Source organism: Coregonus lavaretus, assembly GCF_964263955.1.
Source record: "Coregonus lavaretus genome assembly, chromosome: 28".
In the NCBI taxonomy this organism is placed as follows: Eukaryota; Metazoa; Chordata; class Actinopteri; order Salmoniformes; family Salmonidae; genus Coregonus; species Coregonus lavaretus.
Genome location: NC_140015.1, coordinates 39,928,407 through 39,952,512, shown reverse-complemented (window position 1 = coordinate 39,952,512; position 24,106 = coordinate 39,928,407). Strand labels below are relative to the sequence as shown.

The window sequence follows — 24,106 nt, the reverse complement described above, 5'->3', positions numbered from 1 at the left end:
ATCAGATCAATGAATAACACAGGGGGTGGTCTAGGATCAGTTCTGCCTATCAGATCAATGAATAACACAGGGGGTGGTCTAGGATCAGTTCTGCCTATCAGATCAATGAATAACACAGGGGGTACCTGATCCTAGATCAGCACTGCGACAGGTTTATTTTACTTCTCTGTTTAACTGAAAGTTGACTGATGCCGCAGAGTTTGATCAGAGCCTTGATCTAACTCCACCCTTCCATCCATCTATGACATCACAAGAGGAAGTGCAACACTTGAGGCCCCTGCAAGCTCCTCACGAGTCTGATGGAAAAATCTGACACTGTCATTAACGCTATGCAACGCGAGTGTCCCAAATGGCACCCCATTCCCTATATAGTGCACTACTTTAGACCAGAGCCCTATGGGCCCAGGTCAAAAGTAGTGCACTATATAGGGAATAGGGTGCCATTTTTATGCCTCGGCTTAGGCTATTCTATCCAGACATGCACTAGGCTGTTCTTACAGACAGACAGAGAGACATTATCACTTCTTAGGGATAAAATACAGTCCAGAAAAACAGGCCTGGCCTGTAGAATGTAAATAAGGCCAGCTAGATTTAGGAGACAGACACAGACCATTTATTTAGCTAAAACAAACACACACCCCCCCCCCTCCCAAGGTCAGAACTGAAGACTCATCGGAGGGAGATTTAGCAGAAGGGAGATTTAGCAGATGGGAGAAAGGATTACATAAATGAAATCATAATATGATGAGCCAAGGCCCTTTGTTTCCAAATAGAAGACAGAGAGATGAGATAATGTCCAAAAACAGCCCTTTCACCACCAGCTCTGTAGGCTATATCTATATTTCCTGTCTGAGGGATGCTGAAGATGACCATAACAGCGTCATCAGGGGCTTCGTCCCAAATAGCACCATATTCCCTTTACGGTGCACTACTTTATACCAGGGCCCATATGGCTCTGGTATAAAGCAGTGTATAGGGAGCCATTTGGGAAGAACCTCAGGACTCAATCATTCATCTCTCATAGAAGACAATACACAGCGTTCCTCAGGGGGTCCTACCTGGGCTTAGCCAATCTCTCTCTCCCTGTCTCTCCGTCCCCCTCACTCCCTCTGTCACCCTCTTTCTCCCCATGTCTCTCTGTCCCTCCGCCTCTCTGTGCCTTCATGCATTTCACAGTTAGCATATGATATCATCATGTGAGGCTGGGAACCCCCTTCACCCACCCACACAGAGTTACTGGGGACATCCTCTTCCTGTCTGATGATAATGGTAATGTACCGATCTAAAATAACACAGTGATTCAACACTGCCGTTTAATATGAGTTCTAAGAAAAGCTATGGAGTGTGTCAACGTGTGTACCTGTCAAGAACACATTAATGGGAGTGTTCAGTCTATGTATGACAGATCTAAGATAAATAGCTTGACGATGATAAACAGCTCACAAAGGAAAAGTTAACAACCCAATTACTATAATTGTATAGTTGACAATTATTTTATTTCTCAGGACTGCTACACTAACATACCAGTGTGTACTAGAAAATCTAAAGCCAAGGTAATGAACAAAATAGCCAACTAGGGGGAAGCACCCAGAGCGGTTTCACCTCCATAAAAATACATTGTTTGTTTGCATAACAGGAGTTATCCGACTGTAGTATTGCTGTACATCTCTGGTAGTATCGTAGACTAGTGTGGGCTGGGCTCTCACCACTACCAGGCCTGATTTGACCTTGCAAGTTGGAGGCAAAAACACCCCTCTCATGTTCTCTCTCTCTCTCTCTCTTCAGATTTTATACAGCTAGTAAAAACATGACTGAAGTCCACCGGTGTTGAACTTTCAACTGAATACTCAACATTCGGGGGTCTGACAAGTAAAGATGACTTACAGTAAAAGTAGATATAGCTAGCTAGCTAAGTAAGAAGTGAAGTAGCCAATTGGTGTAGCTAGCAAGTTTGACAGACTGGCTGGGTGAATATAAACAAGTGGAATATGAGTGATCGCCTCACATCTTATTGCCGCCTCAAAACAACATGGTTTCCATTAGGGGGGGGGGGGGTGCTTTAACGAAAATCCTGTTATTGAAGGCATATCTATAATCCGTAACTCCTTGTCCGTCGGTCCTGATTGTATAATGTGTGGACATCTGTATGGAAATCGTCTGAACCTAACACCTATAACTCCAAACCGGCACCTATGTCTCGGCTGTGATCGACAGTGGTAGGCTACGCAGAACCGCGTCTTGCATGCTGTCTATCGCAGCAGAGTTACGACGCTTACAGACGGGTTGTGGCCTCCTATAGCTCCTCCCACAACCCACCTCTGGTTTCCATAGCTAGAGATATTCAAACATTATATATTGAACAAAAATATTAAACGCAACATGTAAAGTGTTGGTCCCATGTTTTATGAGCTGAAATAAAAGATCACAGAAATGTTCCATACGCACAAAAAGCTTATTTCTCTCAAATGTTGTGCAGAAATGTGTTTACATCCCTGTTAGTGAGCATTTCTTATTTGCCAAGATAATCCATCCAACTGACAGGTGTGGCATATCAATAAGCTTATTAAACAGCATGATCCTTACACAGCTGCACCTTGTGCTGGGGACAATAAAATGCCACTCTAAAATGTGCAGTTGTGTCACACAACACTCCCGAGTGGCACAGTGGTCTAAGGCACTGCATCTCAGTGCTTGAGGCATCATTACAGACCCCCTGGTTCGATTCCAGGCTGAATCACAACCGGCCGTGATTGGGAGTCCCATAGGGCGGCGCACAATTGGCCCAGCGTTGTCTGGGTTTGGCTGGTGTAGGCCGTCATTGTAAATAAGAATTTGTTCTTAACTGACTTGCCTAGTTAAATAAAGGTTAAAAAAATAAAACAATAAACACAATTCCACAGATGTCTCAAGTTGAGGGAGCGCACTATTGGCATGCTGACTGCAGGAATGTCTACCAGAGCTGTTGCCAGAGAATGTAATGTTAATTTCTCTAACATAAGCCGCCTCCAATGGCATTTTTTAGAATTTGGCAGTATGTCCAACAAGCCTCACAACCGCAGACCACATGTATGGCGTTGTGTGGGTGAGCGGTTTGCTGATGTGAACGTTTTGAACAGAATGCCCCATGGTGGCGGTGGGGTTATGGTATGGGCAGGCATAAGCTACAGACAACGAACACAATTGCATTTTACAGATGGCAATTTTAATGCACAGAGATACCGTGACAAGGTCCTGAGGCCCTTTGTGATGCCCATTCTTTCAAAAGGTATCTGTGACCAACAGATGAATATCTGTATTCCCAGTCGTGAAATCCATAGATTAGGGCCTAATGAATTTATTTCAATTGACTGATTTCCTTATATGAACTGTAACTCAGGTTTCCATAACATGACAAGTCAGATATGCCATACATGATGTTTTCTAAAATATGTGCAATGATGGTTAGGATAAACTTAATCTAGTTACGTTATATCCGCTGTGATGAAAACAATTCTAAGCGTTCTGATTTCCAAACTAGTTACCAAGTTATTTCACTATGACTGTTCAAGATTCATGTTTTTAAAACACTCAACCAAGTTTATAAATAAGTTAGCTACAGCAACAAAGCTAGATAGCTAGCGCATTGGCTAGCCAAAGCTAGCTGGTAAATTGCCTGATAAAAATAGCTGATAAACTGTCATACTATTTTCCACGCCTGAATAATATTGATATGGGACAAACAATGCGCGTGATATCAAAAGATCAACTCAGACAACTGAATCATGTTCAAATGGAAACCCTGCTCTGTCTGTGTGGCCTCATCTCTTCAAATCCCACTGTGCACAAACAGTTTCAAATAACATGGGCGTTTCTTCTAGCTTTGTGTGTGTTAGCTAGCTAACTAGGCTAGCGAATAAACAGAAGTGAGTCTGCCCGTCCACTCGACATAGCTAGCTAGCAAGCACAAGTTACGGCTACTGTTAGCATGCTAGCTGGCTGCTTCCCACAGACATGAACTCTTGAACAGAGAGCAAATAAGTCAACAAAGGCGCCTAAAAACTCGCCAGTGACGTTATATAACGTACAATGGACAACCTAAAGTACCTTACCTTTAATTACATTACTAAAAATCGTGGCCCTGAACTCTTCTTTGGCCCTTTGATCGAAGTCCTGCCCATGGATGATGCGCATCTGCTTCAGGAAAGTGGACTTGCCGCTTTCTCCCGCTCCGAGTAGCAGAATCTTCACTAGCCGCTTCACGTACGTCTTATCCCGCGAAATACTTTTGTCTATTTCTTTAGATTTCCTTAATTGTTCTGCCTCGTTACTCGTGAGGAGACAGTTTGGAAAACATACCGATAAAACGGACCGGGACGGCAGGAAATCCGCCATCTTTGAAACAACTTCATCGATACAGTAGAGAGAGTTGGTTTGAGGCTAGCGACTAGAGTCTACTCTCGGGTGGGGCGCGAATACGGATAACGTGTGTGTGAGCGCGCACAGGGCTAACACAATGAGGGGATTCGTTTATCTGGCCGGGTTACCGCGGTGAGTGGAGTTTGAAACGGGTGAAAAGTGATTGCATTCATTTACATTTTAGTCATTTAGCAGACGTTCTTATCCAGAGCGACTTACAGTTAGTGAGTGCATACATTTTATTTTTTTTCATACTGGCCCCCCGTGGGAATCGAACTCACAACCCATGCTCTACCAACTGAGCTACACGGCCCATTCGTTTTGGAACCGGGCTGCCTCCCGGGCCTGAGCCATGTACGCCACTCTGGCCCACGGCGAAGTCGGCTGTGTTTTTACATGGAAAAGTGATTGCTTTTGATAAAAACGCTTTATCTGCCTTCCCAATGAAACTGTTTTTATTTTATGGAAAAGAGATGTTATATGTTTCTGGACGATGTACCTAGCTGCCTTGTTGACAACATGACCGAGCGGCGCAGATTGCTGTTTGATTTGAGAAGGGGGTGCTCCTCCCAGTTTTGCCCGATGATGTGACGGGCCATTGGCCGGTTCAACCCGGGCCAGTGTAATATAATTCCCTCAATGTGACTAAACGTTTGGGCGGATCACAAAAGGTCTAGATTGCCCATATCCTTTGATTTTGTTTCACTTTGAATCCCCACTCATTACAATTGATAGAGTTACTGAGATGAATTGTGTGGGCCAGCCTACAAGTTATTTATGGCTAGGGCTATTTCAATATAGGAATTAGTTCAAAAGGTAATTGCATATGAATAGTAATTGATAACACAATTGAAAAATCGTACCTTTCCTACACTAATAAACCATGGAATATTATGCTTAAGCCTACACAAAGTGTGCCTCACTTAGAAAGCTGAGTTGCTATCTTGGAGATACAGCAACAAAGAAACAGTCGGTGGTTGTATTTGATTAACGTTTTATTAAAAAGTAAGGATTTCAACAAACAAAGAAAGGCACGCAACAACAGAGGACAAACATAGATACACGGAATCGGAGATTCACTCCGAACGCTCTCGTCTGCACTCAACTCCGCGGATGTGGTATCGTGGAGGTGAGATATACATCGGCTACAACAAGACAAGACAATCAGAAGGGTGCACTGCATGCAGATCGTCGTAAATTCATATCATGCATTCATCAGCAGTACCAGCTGGGTACGGTAGAGGGCAGTGTATACCCTGGGAGTCAAGAAGGTCCAGCACCTTCACCTGTGGTTTCTTTTTTGGCACCATCTCTGGTTGAGGTAGCCCAGTCCTATGTTACCTGTGACATTCATAGGCCTAAATGAGAGATCAAATTAAAGTATATCTGTGAGACATTATTATTATTTTGTCATCCAGTGAAGTGATCGCAAAAAAAACTAGATTGTTTTTATCCTTTCTCTTTCACCACATTCTTGGTCTACAAATATTTTACATGGATTTTCTGTATATTTCTATATTTCAATAGCCTAAAACCCAAATACTGTTAAGTTTCAATTCAAGGTTTTATTGCCATATTGCCCCCAAATTGATAGTTGCTTGATGGTGTGACGTCTGGTGGTGCCACTGTCACAAGTAACGTGTTGTTAAACCAGAGTTTAGCCTAGCTGTCGTTGGTTGATAAATCCGTCTTCGCGCTTTCTGACCCCTCTCACGCAATCTCTGACGCGCGGTCAACGGAACAGGCTACGGTCCCAGCCCCGGTATACCATTATACCTGTGTGATCATTTTTTTCATAAACATTTCATACCTGGATTTTCTTCTTTAGGATCGCATATCGACCGACTGCAAACATGACAATTAGGACGCTGAGAGATCATGGTCAGCACTACCGACCACGGATGGCATGCCTAAAAAATGTAGGTTACCTGTACATTTACATAATTTTATCAGTACTTTTAAATGTTTTGAGAAAAATGTAATAGACTTCAGATAAACTAAAAGTTCACATCAAGTCTACTGATTTTAGGTGGGCTGGTGATAGCCTACTTGTTGATATAGTATTGCTGAACAGTATAGCCTACAGTAAATTCACGAGGAGCCCCAAGATTGTTGTTTAAATTGCCCCTTTAGTGTCTTAAAAAAACGAATCAAGTGGTTTGTAGAAGTTCATTGTAAACTGTTATTTATTGCAACAGGTTTTAACTTGGGGGATTTAGCCGCCCATAATCCTGTTCCCATCCAATTACAAATGGAACAGTTGTGATGCCATCATGACTTTCAATGTGGTAAACTGCATAGCTTCATCAAAATATACTACTACACTCACACTATTGTTTCATGACCTGTAGGCTACTGTATATTTATTTTGTTTAGAGCGAAGAGATTGTAGACATCTCAGAGATCCAATTTCAATCTAAACTCTAAACAATGTTTTCTTGTACTATGGGTCGGGACCCAAAGTGGGCCCTGGGCATGTGAGAGGTGGGTCATGAGTTATGAGAATACATCTATAATCACCCACTATTTCTTCTTGATTTGGGTCATTGGTGGACCATTTGGGTCACAGAAGGACGGTCAATTTCTCATTTGAGTCTCGAGCTAAAAGAGTTTAAGAACCCCTGCTCTAAACCAATTAGCTGCTTGGACAACTGGGGTAAATGGCTCTGAGCCAATCAGGTCTTCCACATCTCAGAGGTCAGGGGTCGGAGGTATCATACATCACTATGACCTTTGACCTGATAGGTCTGTTTTCTTCCATTTCGTGAAACAAACCAAAGTGGATTGTGAGAGTGTGTGTCTGTCCTCTTCCTCCCACCCTGCTCCAGGTGGAGGTGTTTGTGGTTGAGATGCAGGATCCTAAGAGTGGGGTGAAGGGTGCCGACCAGAAACTCAACGTGACCACCATCCCACACGTCATCAACGGTGAGTCCAGAGACTTACAGCACCAGATGGCAGCCCCACTGAGAGACATATCTCCTAAAACATTATCCCTCCATCTCCATTATACCATTACAATGTTTGCCCTAGATCGTTTTCTTGGTGGAGTGAAATGACCACCGTAGCCATGTAGCAGGGCTGAACTAACCCAAACATTCAAAGAAAGCCATTTTTGTCAAGAAATTGTGAAAGCTAGGTAGTGGTGCTGCCTAGTAGGGGAAACCGTAGGGAAACACCTCCCACCAATGGTACATTGTTGTTATTTAATAACATCATTCTGGGAAGTTGTGGGTAGTTATTGGACTAGCTAAGATTCTAGAGCTGCGGCGGACTGTCTTGTAGACTGTCCTGCTAGGCTGCTAATGAAGGTTATATAAGACAGCTGTCAATTGGATGAGATCTGTGTGGTGCTTCTGTGCTCCCAAGCTGCCCTCTAATCCCTGGCTAAGACCAAGGCCAGGGGAAAGATCAGAGCTGCGTCCAGATTGGTAGCCTATTACCTACACACTACACTACAGAGCTTTATGGGTCCTGGTCAAAAGTAGAACACTATATAGGGAATAAGGTGCTATTTTGGGATGCACAGGAGGTCTGGAGATGAAGGGAAGGAAGAATGGTCGCTGGGCTAAGACCATGTGACGGACAGGAAATTGTCATCGCAGTCCAGTCATGGGGACTTCCTGCTTCAGTGCTGGTTGTTATTGTTATTTTAGTTTATCCTGATCAATCTAATCACAAGTTAAGCTATACGGTATACTGTCACATACTGTTATTAAGTCATGGATTTTGCACTGTGTCTGAGCCAGGTAGTACCTTCAAAAAATAGTGTGTGTAGGCCAGGCCTGTCAGAGCTGGCTCACTGTTGTCATACTCTGAATATCTACGTTCACTTGTCATCACACAGGGCAGGACATTCTAGCATGGATAGTCACCAAACTGAAGGTTACCACAGAAGGTAAGCAACTGGATTCTATGAATGGATTTGGCTGGGTACTTATATCAATTAATCCAACACAATAAAAGGTATTATTTTAATGTCATTACTACGTCATTACCACGTTATTATGCAAGCAAGTAATTACTAGTTAAATGCTGTAAACTAAAGTATAACCAAGAGCTTTGATAATATATGAAGTATCATCCTCCCTCCTCTCCTCCCTCCTTCACCAGAGGCCCAGGCGTTTGGGACCATGCTGGTGGCCTACGGGTACATCTACCCCCTCCAGAACCACAGGAAGTTGGTCCTGGTCCCCGACAGCACCCTCTACCGCTTCCAGGTACCTACCTGTAACTACCTGTATCTCCCTGTAACTACCTGTGTCTATCTACCTGTTCTATCTACCTGTGTCTATCTACCTGTAACTACCTGTGTCTATCTACCTGTATCTCCCTGTAGCGACCTGTGTTTATCTACCTGTAACTACCTGTCCTGTAACACCTACCTGGTACAACCAGGTAACTATATCTACCTGTAACACCTACCTGGTTTAGACAGGTAACTATATCTACCTGTAACACCTACCTGGTTCAGCCAGGTAACTATATCTACCTGTAACACCTACCTGGTTCAGCCAGGTAACTATATCTACCTGTAACACCTACCTGGTTCAGCCAGGTAACTATATCTACCTGTAACACATACCTGGTTCAGCCAGGTAACTATATCTACCTGTAACACCTACCTGGTTCAGCCAGGTAACTATATCTACCTGTAACACCTACCTGGTTCAGCTAGGTAACTATATCTACCTGTAACACCTACCTGGTTCAGCCAGGTAACTATATCTACCTGTAACACCTACCTGGTTCAGACAGGTAACTATATCTACCTGTAACACCTACCTGGTTCAGACAGGTAACTATATCTACCTGTAACACCTACCTGGTTCAGCCAGGTAACTATATCTACCTGTAACACCTACCTGGTTCAGCCAGGTAACTATATCTACCTGTAACACATACCTGGTTCAGCCAGGTAACTATATCTACCTGTAACACCTACCTGGTTCAGCCAGGTAACTATATCTACCTGTAACACCTACCTGGTTCAGCTAGGTAACTATATCTACCTGTAACACCTACCTGGTTCAGCCAGGTAACTATATCTACCTGTAACACCTACCTGGTTCAGACAGGTAACTATATCTACCTGTAACACCTACCTGGTTCAGACAGGTAACTATATCTACCTGTAACACCTACCTGGTTCAGCCAGGTAACTATATCTACCTGTAACACCTACCTGGTTCAGCCAGGTAACTATATCTACCTGTAACACCTACCTGGTTCAGCCAGGTAACTATATCTACCTGTAACACCTACCTGGTTCAGCTAGGTAACTATATCTACCTGTAACACCTACCTGGTTCAGCCAGGTAACTATATCTACCTGTAACACCTACCTGGTTCAGACAGGTAACTATATCTACCTGTAACACATACCTGGTTCAGCCAGGTAACTATATCTACCTGTAACACCTACCTGGTTCAGCCAGGTAACTATATCTAACTGTAACACCTACCTGGTTCAGCTAGGTAACTATATCTACCTGTAACACCTACCTGGTTCAGCCAGGTAACTATATCTACCTGTAACACCTACCTGGTTCAGACAGGTAACTATATCTACCTGTAACACCTACCTGGTTCAGCCAGGTAACTATATCTACCTGTAACACCTACCTGGTTCAGCCAGGTAACTATATCCACCTGTAACACCTACCTGGTTCAGCCAGGTAACTATATCCACCTGTAACACCTACCTGGTTCAGCCAGGTAACTATATCCACCTGTAACACCTACCTGGTTCAGCCAGGTAACTATATCCACCTGTAACACCTACCTGGTTCAGCCAGGTAACTATATCCACCTGTAACACCTACCTGGTTCAGCCAGGTAACTATATCTACCTGTAACACCTACCTGGTTCAGACAGGTAACTATATCTACCTGTAACACCTACCTGGTTCAGCCAGGTAACTATATCTACCTGTAACACCTACCTGGTTCAGCCAGGTAACTATATCTACCTGTAACACCTACCTGGTTCAGCCAGGTAACTATATCTACCTGTAACACCTACCTGGTTCAGCCAGGTAACTATATCTACCTGTAACACCTACCTGGTTCAGCCAGGTAACTATATCTACCTGTAACACCTACCTGGTTCAGCCAGGTAACTATATCCACCTCTAACACCTACCTGGTTCAGCCAGGTAACTATATCTACCTGTAACACCTACCTGGTTCAGCCAGGTAACTATATCTACCTGTAACACCTACCTGGTTCAGCCAGGTAACTATATCTACCTGTAACACCTACCTGGTTCAGCCAGGTAACTATATCCACCTGTAACACCTACCTGGTTCAGCCAGGTAACTATATCCACCTGTAACACCTACCTGGTTCAGCCAGGTAACTATATCTACCTGTAACACCTACCTGGTTCAGCCAGGTAACTATATCTACCTCTAACACCTACCTGGTTCAGACAGGTAACTATATCCACCTGTAACACCTACCTGGTTCAGCCAGGTAACTATATCTACCTGTAACACCTACCTGGTTCAGCCAGGTAACTATATCTACCTCTAACACCTACCTGGTTCAGCCAGGTAACTATATCTACCTGTAACACCTACCTGGTTCAGCCAGGTAACTATATCTACCTGTAACACCTACCTGGTTCAGCCAGGTAACTATATCTACCTCTAACACCTACCTGGTTCAGCCAGGTAACTATATCTACCTGTAACACCTACCTGGTTCAGCCAGGTAACTATATCTACCTGTAACACCTACCTGGTTCAGCCAGGTAACTATATCTACCTGTAACACCTACCTGGTTCAGCCAGGTAACTATATCTACCTGTAACACATACCTGGTTCAGACAGGTAACTATATCTACCTGTAACACCTACCTGGTTCAGCCAGGTAACTATATCTACCTGTAACACATACCTGGTTCAGACAGGTAACTATATCTACCTGTAACACCTACCTGGTTCAGCCAGGTAACTATATCTACCTGTAACACCTACCTGGTTCAGCCAGGTAACTATATCTACCTGTAACACCTACCTGGTTCAGCCAGGTAACTATATCTACCTGTAACACCTACCTGGTTCAGCCAGGTAACTATATCTACCTGTAACACATACCTGGTTCAGACAGGTAACTATATCTACCTGTAACACCTACCTGGTTCAGACAGGTAACTATATCTACCTGTAACACATACCTGGTTCAGACAGGTAACTATATCTACCTGTAACACCTACCTGGTTCAGCCAGGTAACTATATCTACCTGTAACACATACCTGGTTCAGCCAGGTAACTATATCTACCTGTAACACCTACCTGGTTCAGCCAGGTAACTATATCTACCTGTAACACATACCTGGTTCAGACAGGTAACTATATCTACCTGTAACACCTACCTGGTTCAGACAGGTAACTATATCTACCTGTAACACCTACCTGGTTCAGCCAGGTAACTATATCTACCTGTAACACCTACCTGGTTCAGCCAGGTAACTATATCTACCTGTAACACCTACCTGGTTCAGCCAGGTAACTATATCCACCTGTAACACCTACCTGGTTCAGCCAGGTAACTATATCTACCTGTAACACCTACCTGGTTCAGACAGGTAACTATATCTACCTGTAACACCTACCTGGTTCAGACAGGTAACTATATCTACCTGTAACACCTACCTGGTTCAGCCAGGTAACTATATCTACCTGTAACACATACCTGGTTCAGCCAGGTAACTATATCTACCTGTAACACCTACCTGGTTCAGCTAGGTAACTATATCTACCTGTAACACCTACCTGGTTCAGCCAGGTAACTATATCCACCTGTAACACCTACCTGGTTCAGCCAGGTAACTATATCTACCTGTAACACCTACCTGGTTCAGCCAGGTAACTATATCTACCTGTAACACCTACCTGGTTCAGCCAGGTAACTATATCGACTTGAGAACGGAGCAGAAGACAATTTGTTGTTGTTCGCTGTAACATATGTACAATAAAGATGTATTCTATTCTGTAGCACCTACCTGGTTACAGGTAACCCACAGTATGTTCAGTTACCACCTGGTCAGGTAACATTTCCCCACACTAGAGCAGTTGTCATTAACCCCTGGTCAGGTAACATTTCCCCACACTAGAGCAGTTGTCAGTAACCCCTGGTCAGGTAACATTTCTCCACAGTAGAGCAGTTGTCATTAACCCCTGGTCAGGTAACATTTCCCCACAGTAGAGCAGTTGTCATTAACCCCTGGAAGGACACAGTGCCTGCTGTAGTTAGTATTTCAGTGAGGCAGAGGAAATGACTAATCTTCATGTCACTATCTGTCTCAACCTTTCCACAGACCCCTTATTACTGGCCCGTGCAGAAGTGGCCCGCTGAGGACATAGACTATGGTGGGTTTATCTTCTGGAGTGAAAGGAGAGTGAATGCCTAGTCACTGGCAGCTACTTCTTTTTATGTAAAAAAAACATTAGGGGGTTGATCAGCTTAAATATTGCAGATAGATTGTGGCTTCCATCAATGTAATTGTCTGCATCTTTTCCAATCCCCCATATATATATTTTTTGTAAAACCTGCAAAATCGGCAGTGTATCAAATACTTGTTCTCCCCACTGTATATATACAGTGGGGAAAAAAAGTATTTAGTCAGCCACCAATTGTGCAAGTTCTCCCACTTAAAAAGATGAGAGAGGCCTGTAATTTTCATCATAGGTACACGTCAACTATGACAGACAAAATGAGAAAAAAAATCCAGAAAATCACATTGTAGGATTTTTTTATGAATTTATTTGCAAATTATGGTGGAAAATAAGTATTTGGTCAATAACAAAAGTTTCTCGATACTTTGTTATATACCCTTTCTTGGCAATGACACAGGTCAAACGTTTTCTGTAAGTCTTCACAAGGTTTTCACACACTGTTGCTGGTATTTTGGCCCATTCATCCATGCAGATCTCCTCTAGAGCAGTGATGTTTTGGGGCTGTCGCTGGGCAACACGGACTTTCAACTCCCTCCAAAGATTTTCTATGGGGTTGAGATCTGGAGACTGGCTAGGCCCATCCAGGACCTTCAAATGCTTCTTACGAAGCCACTTCTTCGTTGCCCGGGCGGTGTGTTTGGGATCATTGTCATGCTGAAAGACCCAGCCATGTTTCATCTTCAATGCCCTTGCTGATGGAAGGAGGTTTTCACTCAAAATATCACGAAACATGGCCCCATTCATTCTTTCCTTTACACGGATCAGTCGTCCTGGTCCCTTTGCAGAAAAACAGCCCCAAAGCATGATGTTTCTACCCCCATGCTTCACAGTAGGTATGGTGTTCTTTGGATGCAACTCAGCATTCTTTGTCCTCCAAACACGACGAGTTCAGTTTTTACCAAAAAGTTCTATTTTGGTTTCATCTGACCATATGACATTCTCCCAATCCTCTTCTGGATCATCCAAATGCACTCTAGCAAACTTCAGACGGGCCTGGACATGTACTGGCTTAAGCAGGGGGACACGTCTGGCACTGCAGGATTTGAGTCCCTGGCGGCGTAGTGTGTTACTGATGGTAGGCTTTGTTACTTTGGTCCAAGCTCTCTGCAGGTCATTTACTAGGTCCCCCTGTGTGGTTCTGGGATTTTTGCTCACCGTTCTTGTGATCATTTTGACCCCATGGGGTGAGATCTTGCGTGGAGCCCCAGATCGAGGGAGATTATCAGTGGTCTTGTATGTCTTCCATTTCCTAATAATTGCTCCCACAGTTGATTTCTTCAAACCAAGCTGCTTACCTATTGCAGATTCAGTCTTCCCAGCCTGGTGCAGGTCTACAATTTTTTTTCTGGTGTCCTTTGGCAGCTCTTTGGTCTTGGCCATAGTGGAGTTTGGAGTGTGACTGTTTGAGGTTGTGGACATGTGTATTTTATACTGATAACAAGTTCAAACAGGTGCCATTAATACAGGTAACGAGTGGAGGACAGAGGAGCCTCTTAAAGAAGAAGTTACAGGTCTGTGAGAGCCAGAAATCTTGCTTGTTTGTAGGTGACCAAATACTTATTTTCCACCATAATTTGCAAATAAATTCATAAAAAATCCTACAATGTGATTTTCTGGAGAAAAAAAATCTCCATTTGTCTGTCATAGTTGACGTGTACCTATGATGAAAATTACAGGCCTCTCTCATCTTTTTAAGTGGGAGAACTTGCACAATTGGTGGCTAACTAAATACTTTTTTCCCCCACTGTGTATATATATATATATATATATACATACAGTGAGGGAAAAAAGTATTTGATCCCCTGATTTTGTACGTTTGCCCACTGACAAAGAAATGATCAGTCTATAATTTTAATGGTAGGTTTATTTGAACAGTGAGAGACAGAACAACAACAAAAATCCAGAAAAACGCATGTAAAAAATTTTTATACATTGATTTGCATTTTAATGAGGGAAATAAGTATCTGACCCCCTCTCAATCAGAAAGATTTCTGGCTCCCAGGTGTCTTTTATACAGGTAACGAGAGTGCTCCTAATCTCAGCTTGTTACCTGTATAAAAGACACCCGTCCACAGAAGCAATCAATCAATCAGATTCCAAACTCTCCACCATGGCCAAGACCAAAGAGCTCTCCAAGGATGTCAGGGACAAGATTGTAGACCTACACAAGGCTGGAATGGGCTACAAGACCATCGCCAAGCAGCTTGGTGAGAAGGTGACAACAGTTGGTGCGATTATTCGCAAATGGAAGAAACACAAAAGCACTGTCAATCTCCCTCGGCCTGGGGTTTTGCCACCAAGTACTAAGTCATGTTTTGCAGAGGGGTCAAATACTTATTTCCCACATTAAAATGCAAATCAATTTATAACATTTTTGACATGCGTTTTTCTGGATTTTTTTGTTGTTATTCTGTCTCTCACTGTTCAAATAAACCTACCATTAAAATTATAGACTGATCATGTCTTTGTCAGTGGGCAAACGTACAAAATCAGCAGGGGATCAAATACTTTTTTCCCTCACTGTATATATATATATACAGTGCCCTCCACAATTATTGGCACCCCTGTTTAAGATGTGGTCGAGGACTTCCAAAAATTCTCCTTTTTTTTCAAACAACATAGAACCCAAATGCAAAAAAATAGAAAAATCCAACCTTTTATTTAAGTACATTACTTTGGTGTAAAAAAAAAAATTCACACATTTAGAAAAAAAATAACTTGAAATCATGTGTCCCACAATTATTGGCACCCCTGAGGTTAATACTTTGTACAACCCCCTTTTGCCAACAAGACAGCACTTAATCTCCTCCTATAACATTTCACAAGATTGGAGAACACAGAGAGAGGGATCTTTGACCATTCTTCTTTGCACAATCTTTCTAGATCATCTAGTGTCCTGGGTCCTCTCTTATGCACTCTCCTCTTTAGCTCGCCCCACAGGTTTTCGATTGGGTTGAGGTCTGGGGACTGAGATGGCCATGGGAGGACCTTGAGTTTGTGACTGCTGAACCATTTTTGTGTCGATTTTGCCACATGTTTTGGATCATTATCCTGCTGAAAGACCCAATGACGACCCATCTTCAGCTTTCTGGCAGAGGCCATCAGGTTTTTATTTAAAATGTCCTGGTAGTTCAAAGCGTTCATAATGCCATGCACCCTAACAAGGTTCCCAGGGCCTTTGGAAGAGAAACAGGCCCACAGCATCACAGATCCTCCACCATACTTCACGGTGGGCATGAGGTGCTTTTCGGCATACTCATCTTTTGTTTTACGCCAGACCCACTTAGAGTGTTTGTTGCCAAAAAGCTCAATCTTAGTCTCATCTGACCAAAGCACACGATCCCAGTTGAAGTCCCAGTGCCGCTTAGCAAACTCCAGACGTTTACGTTTGTGAGTGTTAGTGAGAAAAGGCTTTTTCTTTGCATGCCTCCCAAACAGCTTGTTGGCATGTAGAGAGCGTCTGATGGTTGTTTTGGAGACTTTGTGACCCCAAGATGCCACTCTTTGATGCAATTCTGTGACAGTGAGCTTAGGACTTTTTTTTTACTTCTCTTACCATCCTCCTCACTGTGTGTTGTGGCAAGATAAACTTGGGACCTCTTCCAGCCTTGTTTGTCACTGTTCCAGTTGTTTTAAACTTCTTAATGATTCCTCTGACTGTAGATACGGGCAAGTTAAGGCGAGTGGCTATTTTCTTGTAGCCATTGCCTGACTTATGAAGGTCGACACAAATCTGCCTTACTTGAATGGTGTGTTCTCTTGTCTTTGCCATGTTGACAAATGGGTAAGAGAATTAGGCCTCTGTGTCACGTCATATTTATACCCCAGGGAAACAGGAAGTAATGAATTACTAATTAAAAGTTCCTAGATACCCTGACCAACTTTAGCAACTACAGAAAAATATATTTTTTAAAAAATCAATTAAAATTTTCTGCGGAATTGTTAGGGGTGCCAATAATTGTGGGACACATGATTTCAAGTTTTTTTTTTTCTAAATGTGTGATTTTTTTTTTTACCACCAAAGTAATGTACTTAAATAAAAGGTTGGATTTTTCTCTTTTTTTGCATTTGGGTTCTATGTTGTTTAAAAAAAAAAGGAGAATTTTTGGAAGTCCTCGACCACATCTTAAACAGGGGTGCCAATAATAGTGGAGGGCACTGTATATATATATATACAGTGGGGAGAACAAGTATTTGATACACTGCCGATTTTGCAGGTTTTCCAAAAATCCAGAAAATCATATTGTATGATTTTTAAGTAATTCATTTGCATTTTATTGCATGACATAAGTATTTGATCACCTACCAACCAGTAAGAATTCCGGCTCTCACAGACCTGTTCGTTTTTCTTTAAGAAGCCCTCCTGTTCTCCACTCATTACCTGTATTAACTGCACCTATTTGAACTTGTTACCTGTATAAAAGACACCTGTCCACACACTCAATCAAACAGACTCCAACCTCTCCACAATGGCCAAGACCAGAGAGCTGTGTAAGGACATCAGGGATACAATTGTAGACCTGCACAAGGCTGGGATGGGCTACAGGACAATAGGCAAGCAGCTTCAGCTTGGTGAGAAGGCAACAACTGTTGGCGCAATTATTAGAAAATGGAAGAAGTTCAAGATGACGATCAATCACCCTCGGTCTGGGGCTCCATGCAAGATCTCACCTCGTGGGGCATCAATGATCATGAGGAAGGTGAGGGATCAGCCCAGAACTACACGGCAGGACCTGGTCAATGACCTGAAGAGAGCTGGGACCACAGTCTCAAAGAAAACCATTAGTAACACACTACGCCGTCATGGATTAAAATCCTGCAGCGCACGCAAGGTCCCCCTGCTCAAGCCAGCGCATGTCCAGGCCCGTCTGAAGTTTGCCAATGACCATCTGGATGATCCAGAGGAGGAATGGGAGAAGGTCATGTGGTCTGATGAGACAAAAATATAGCTTTTTGGTCTAAACTCCACTCGCCGTGTTTGGAGGAAGAAGAAGGATGAGTACAACCCCAAGAACACCATCCCAACAGTGAAGCATGGAGGTGGAAACATCATTCTTTGGGGATGCTTTTCTGCAAAGGGGACAGGACGTCTGCCCCGTATTGAGGGAGGATGGATGGGGCCATGTATCGCGAGATCTTGGCCAACAACCTCCTTCCCTCAGTAAGAGCATTGAAGATGGGTCGTGGCTGGATCTTCCAGCATGACAACGACCCGAAACACACAGCCAGGGCAACTAAGGAGTGGCTCCGTAAGAAGCATCTCAAGGTCCTGGAGTGGCCTAGCCAGTCTCCAGACCTGAACCCAATAGAACATCTTTGCAGGGAGCTGAAAGTCCGTATTGCCCAGCGACAGCCCCGAAACCTGAAGGATCTGGAGAAGGTCTGTATGGAGGAGTGGCCCAAAATCCATGCTGCAGTGTGTGCAAACCCTGGTCAAGACCTACAGGAAACGTATGATCTCTGTAATTGCAAACAAAGGTTTCTGTACCAAATATTAAGTTCTGCTTTTCTGATGTATCAAATACTTATGTCATGCAATAAAATGCAAATGAATTACTTAAAAATCATACAATGTGATTTTCTGGATTTTTGTTTTAGATTCCGTCTCTCACAGTTGAAGTGTACCTATGATAAAAATTACAGACCTCTACATGCTTTGTAAGTAGGAAAACCTGCAAAATCGGCAGTGTATCAAATACTTGTTCTCCCCACTGTATATATATATATATATAAAATATATATTTTTTAAAAATATATTTTCTTTCATTATCTTCCCCTAACCCTACCACCGCTCCCCTAATTAGAATAAACTAATGGCCAACAACAATTAGGCTTCTACTTCCAACTTATACATACTATATACATTTTACAGACACAGTATATTTTACAATTGTTCTCTTTTGTTTGTTTTTAGTCCCATCCTTCAGCTACCCTGAACCCCTCCCATCTATCTCTGAAGACCATCCAGTTTTGATTTCTATTTGCCATATATTTTTCAACTGTGCTGTGATGTTTTACAAAAGTTCTGAACCTTTCTATTCTCATAGTTTCTACAGATTGTAAATTAAAGGTAAACATTTTTGCTAAGAGTATTATTATATTATTGAATGATTGACTATGACTTTTCAAAAATATTGGCACGGGTGTTGTTAGGTTGAGGGCCGGCAAACCATGCCAATATATCCCCCAAACACCGGCTTCGAGGGCATTATCACTTTTATACAACGGGTTACCAACATATTCAAATAATGATTGTCATATTTTCATAAAAAAAGTTATTTTGATTAATTTTATTCATACTATTTCATCCTTCCACAAAATATAGTCCAGACACAAATCTAGGGTTTATACCCAAGCCGGATGGTCGTTCGTTCTATCGTTGTGAGGACAGACGCTTGGAGAGTACAGGGAGTGAGACCCACCCGTTGTATAATATTTAATAATTTCTGCCCTCTGAATTCATATTAATTATATAAATAGGCCCGTTTAATTTTGTCTGGCTTGCAAATAAAAATCCAAATAAAATGAAATATTTTTTGCTCATATAATTTAAAAAACAAGTCGCTAGGTGTAGGCAAGGCCTTATGCAAATAGGTAAACTAGGATATGACTAAAGAGTTAATCAGGGTGATTTTTCCACAAATAGACAGGTATTTTCCTTTCCATGGTAGCAAGATCGTATCTATTTTTGCTAACTTTCTATTAAAATGTATTGTGGTGAGATCATGTCTTTCTACCGAGTATGCCCACTTCACCATCAGACCATTTTATTGGTAAACTACACGGTAATGTAAAAGTTGTATTTTTAGTGATCCAATACGTAATATAGTGCACATATCATAATTTGGTTGTAATCCAGAGAGATTTGAAAAATTATCTAGATCCTCTATGAGGCTGTGGAGGGATCCAAATTGTGGATTTAAAAGAAAACATTAATCATCAGCGTACGATGACATCTTTGTTTTTAAGCCCTGTCAGCTACTTCTTAGTGTGATTTGTTGTTCCAGCTAGTTAAGATAGTGATACAATAACATTCTGAGTCACATGCTCTCACCTAGACAAGCTGATGATTTATTAACTCAGTTTTCTGCAACTGGCTGAGGTAAAGATGTGGTAAATAACGTATGGTATACTTCCTCTCTCCCTAAAGCCATCTACCTGGCCAGGAGAAACATCCGGAAGAAGGGGATGCTGGAGCCCTATGAGCAGGTACTGCAGGTGTAAAAAAAAAAAGAAGGAAAAAAATGCATTTCTTAAATAAATCCTGCTGACTACAACTGTGATATGTGGTTGTTTCACCTAGCTATCTCTGGATTTTTACTTTGGTGGATTTGTCGTCTGTCTATTTGACTTTAGATACTTTAGTCAAACATCTGTTGTTTTCAACAGCAACACTACGACAACCTCCACAAATGGATGAACCCCAAGTGGGATTTCATCGTGATGCAGGCTACAGAACAGTACAAGTATGTAACCGTCTGTTGTCTGACGTCTGTTGTCTGTTTATGTGTTGGTAGGGACCCACACGGTGTGCAGGCTTTTGTTCCAGACCAGCACTAACATGCCTGATTCACCTAATCAAGAGCTGTGTGATTATTTGAAATAGGTGTGTTAGTACTTGGATGAATAAAAGCCTGCACACCCAGTGGGTCCCTAAGACCAAGTGTGATTCAATAGTGACCTGGCTTTCTCTGTCTCCTGTATCTATCTCCTTTCCCATGTCTGTCTCTCTGTCTCCTGTCTGTCTCTCCCATGCCGCTCTGTCTCCTGTATGTCTTTCCCATGTCTCTCTGTCTCCTGTCTGTCTCTCCCATGTCTCTCTGTCTCCTGTCTGCCTCTCTGTCTCCTGTCTGTCTCTCCCATGTCTCTCTGTCTCCTGTCTGTCTCTCTGTCTCCTGTCTGTCTCCTGTATTTCTCTCCTGTGTCTCTCTGTCTCCTGTCTGTCTCTCCTATGTCTCTCTGTCTCCTGTCTGTCTCTCCCATGTCTCTCTGTCTCCTGTCTGTCTCTCCCATGTCTTTCTGTCTCCTGTATGTCTCTCTGTCTCCTGTCTGTCTCTCTGTCTCCTGTCTGTCTCTCCCATGTCTCTCTGTCTCCTGTCTGTCTCTCTGTCTCCTGTCTGTCTCTCCCATGTCTCTCTGTCTCCTGTCTGTCTCTCTGTCTCCTGTCTGTCTCTCCCATGCCCTCTGTCTCCTGTATGTCTCTCCCATGTCTCTCTGTCTCGTATATGTCTCTCCTGTGTCTCTCTGTCTCCTGTCTGTCTCTGTCTCCTGTCTGTCTCTTCTGTGTCTCTCTGTCTGCTGTCTGTCTCTCCCATGTCTCTCTGTCTCCTATATGTCTCTCCTGTGTCTCTGTCTCCTGTCTGTCTCCTGTCTGTCTGTCTCTCCCGTGTCTGTCTGTCTGTCTCGTGTCTGTCTGTCTCCTGTCTGTCTGTCTGTCTGTCTGTCTGTCTGTCTGTCTGTCTGTCTGTCTGTCTCCTGTCTGTCTGTCTCTGCCCTGTCTGTCTGTCTGTCTCCTGTCTGTCTGTCTGTCTCCTGTCTGTCTGTCTGTCTGTCTCCTGTCTGTCTGTCTCTGCCCTGTCTGTCTGTCTCCTGTCTGTCTCCTGTCTGTCTGTCTCTCCCGTGTCTGTCTGTCTGTCTCGTGTCTGTCTGTCTGTCTGTCTGTCTGTCTGTCTGTCTCCTGTCTGTCTGTCTCTGCCCTGTCTGTCTGTCTGTCTCCTGTCTGTCTGTCTGTCTGTCTGTCTGTCTGTCTGTCTGTCTGTCTGTCTGTCTGTCTGTCTCCTGTCTGTCTGTCTCTCCCCTGTCTGTCTCCTGTCTGTCTGTCTCCGTGTGTGTGTCAGGGCTAATAAGGAGAGGAAGAAGCCAGACAGAGTGGTGTTGGACTGTCAGGAGAGAGCCTACTGGATAATACACAGGCCACCAGTGAGTTCAGACCTACCAGAGAGTGTGTGTGTGTGTGCGTGTGTGTGTGTGTGTACACATGGAAAGGATATTGTTCCTGTCAGTCTATGAAGTCCATAGTGTCTAGTCCTGCTCTCTCTCCATTCACTGTGACCCTGTTTCGTGATGGAATTTACTCTGACCCCTCTGTAATGTTCGATGCGGCAGTAAACAGCTCAGAGGCAAGTATATCCTTTTAGGTTATTTAATGGTGAACTCACTTGAATAGTTACTGCAATGGGGCTTCTCTGCTAAATGGCAACATGACTAATGACAAGTTAAGTTCACGGTCATATCCCTACGCAGGTTACTCTAGTGATAGTTGTATCACTCAGTAGTGTTAATACGTGTCACATAGGAACTATATCAGCTCACATCTTCCCTCCTCTTAGTCTGTAGACCTGTATGAGACCTCTATGAGACCTCTATGAGACCTCTATGAGACCTGTATGAGACCTCTATGAGACCTCTATGAGACCAGTATGAGACCTCTATGAGACCTCTATGAGACCAGTATGAGACCTCTATGAGACCTCTATGAGACCAGTATGAGACCTCTATGAGACCTCTATGAGACCTCTATGAGACCTCTATGAGACCTCTATGAGACCTCTATGAGACCAGTATGAGACCTCTATGAGACCTCTATGAGACCTGTAATGTTATTACATGACCAAAAATAAAAACAAGCTTCTCTAGTCTGTCAATGACATAATACTATGCCCCGGATCAATCACAAACAAACATTATTCCCCCCCACAACAACGGTTTCTGTTCTTTCTTTTCTCAACAAAACTTTTCTTTCAACATAACAGTCTCTTTCTTTTCAGTGTTCTGTCTTAACTTGAACTTTGAACTAATGGCTGCTGGCTGGACTACCAGTTTCCTGCATGGAGATGCTGAGGGTTATTCTGCCTCACTCTCACGATGAGGCCATGGCCCAGACAGACAGAACAGCAACACCAGCAGAGATACAGGACCTGAAACCTCTTCAGAACTAGAGGTCTACTGGGTTCAGTCCAGTCTTTATTACACACTGGGTGGTAGTGAACCAGTACATGGGAACTAACAGGTGTCATCAGTGGAACATTTGGAGAACATCGCCAAGGACTATGTGTGATGTAACAGAACACATGTAAAAAGATATGAGGTGTTTTTTAGGACATGGGAAAATCAAACCTGTTAGCCAGTTCAGGTAGGCCTCCGCACTACAGCAAGAAACTAGGAGGGGTGCTGGACAACACTGACGGAAATCCAACAAAATGGCTGACCAGGAAAAACTTCCAAAAGGACTAATTAGAGGCAGAAAGGAATTGGAGCACGTTCAAGTAGCTTCCAATTGGCTCATTCATCCCCCCTCCTCTCCCCTGTAACTATTCCCCAGGTCGTTGCAGTAAATGAGAATGTGTTCTCAGTCAACCTACCTGGTAAAATAAGGGTTATTTAAATACAAGTATATATAATGTTCTCATTCAAAATGAACTATGATTGATGATGTTGGTGCCAGATCTGTTTGGAGAAAAAAAATCGGTATGCACATTGGAGACTGTTAACAATGCAAAATGATCGTATGTCAGTTGATGCTTCTTGCCGAGTTTTCCCAGGTCCTTACCCAGGGGTCTGTGCTCCAGACTGTGTAGATAGTATGTGGAGGTACAGCACAGCAGACTGACTAAAGAGGTGCTTGGTCTGTCCACAGCGCCGGACACACAGCGCCATGGACTACGGACTGGACCGTCTCATTGACCCCAATGCAGAGGAGGTAACAGGTGAGGACTGTGCTGTCTGAGACATCTCCCTTGGAAAACAGAGTGTGTCCCAAATGGCACCCTGTGCTTTATACACTGAGTGTACAAAACATTAAGGACACCTTCCTAATATTGAGTCGCCCCCCCCCCCCCCTTTGTCCTCAGAACAGCCTCAATTCGTCGGGGCATGGATTCTACAAGGTGTTGAAAGCGTTCCACAGGGATGCTGGCCCATGTTGATTCCAATGCTTCCCACAGTTGTGTCAAGTTGGCTGGATGTCCTTTGGGTGGTGGACCATTCTTGATACACACGAGAAACTGTGTATCAAGCGTGAAAAACATATTGAAGAACAATCTGGCATTAATGGCCATGTATTCTTATAATCTCCACCCGGCACAGCCAGAAGAGGACTGGTCACCCCCTCAGAGCCTGGTTCCTCTCTAGGTGTCTTCCTAGGTTCCTGCCTTTCTAGGGAGTTTTTCCTAGCCACCTTGCTTCTACATTTGCATTGCTTGCTGTTTGGGGTTTTAGACTGGGTTTCTGTATAAGCACTTTGTGA

The 24,106-nt window shown here is 43.2% G+C and overlaps 2 protein-coding genes across 2 annotated transcripts in view; one reads left to right on the top strand and one right to left on the bottom strand.

Moving 5' to 3' along the window:
* The window catches only part of LOC311103767 (guanine nucleotide-binding protein subunit alpha-13), a 35,006-nt gene extending 30,590 nt beyond the window's left edge, over positions 1 to 4,416 (bottom strand). Inside the window, exon 1 of the mRNA XM_084145417.1 lies at positions 4,089 to 4,416. Coding sequence (XP_084001543.1) covers positions 4,089 to 4,371 — 283 coding nt within the window. The 5' untranslated portion in view covers positions 4,372 to 4,416. The remainder of the gene's footprint in view (positions 1 to 4,088) is intronic.
* Positions 4,417 to 6,248: 1,832 nt separating this feature from the next.
* Positions 6,249 to 24,106, top strand: part of LOC311103275 (regulator of G-protein signaling 9-like) — a gene marked incomplete at both ends in the record, with an annotated part of 20,104 nt that continues 2,246 nt past the window's right edge. Inside the window, 9 exons of the mRNA XM_084144807.1 lie at positions 6,249 to 6,314; positions 7,224 to 7,320; positions 8,240 to 8,290; positions 8,506 to 8,612; positions 12,723 to 12,774; positions 20,012 to 20,070; positions 20,251 to 20,327; positions 21,699 to 21,780; positions 23,498 to 23,567. Coding sequence (XP_084000933.1) covers positions 6,249 to 6,314; positions 7,224 to 7,320; positions 8,240 to 8,290; positions 8,506 to 8,612; positions 12,723 to 12,774; positions 20,012 to 20,070; positions 20,251 to 20,327; positions 21,699 to 21,780; positions 23,498 to 23,567 — 661 coding nt within the window. The remainder of the gene's footprint in view (positions 6,315 to 7,223; positions 7,321 to 8,239; positions 8,291 to 8,505; positions 8,613 to 12,722; positions 12,775 to 20,011; positions 20,071 to 20,250; positions 20,328 to 21,698; positions 21,781 to 23,497; positions 23,568 to 24,106) is intronic.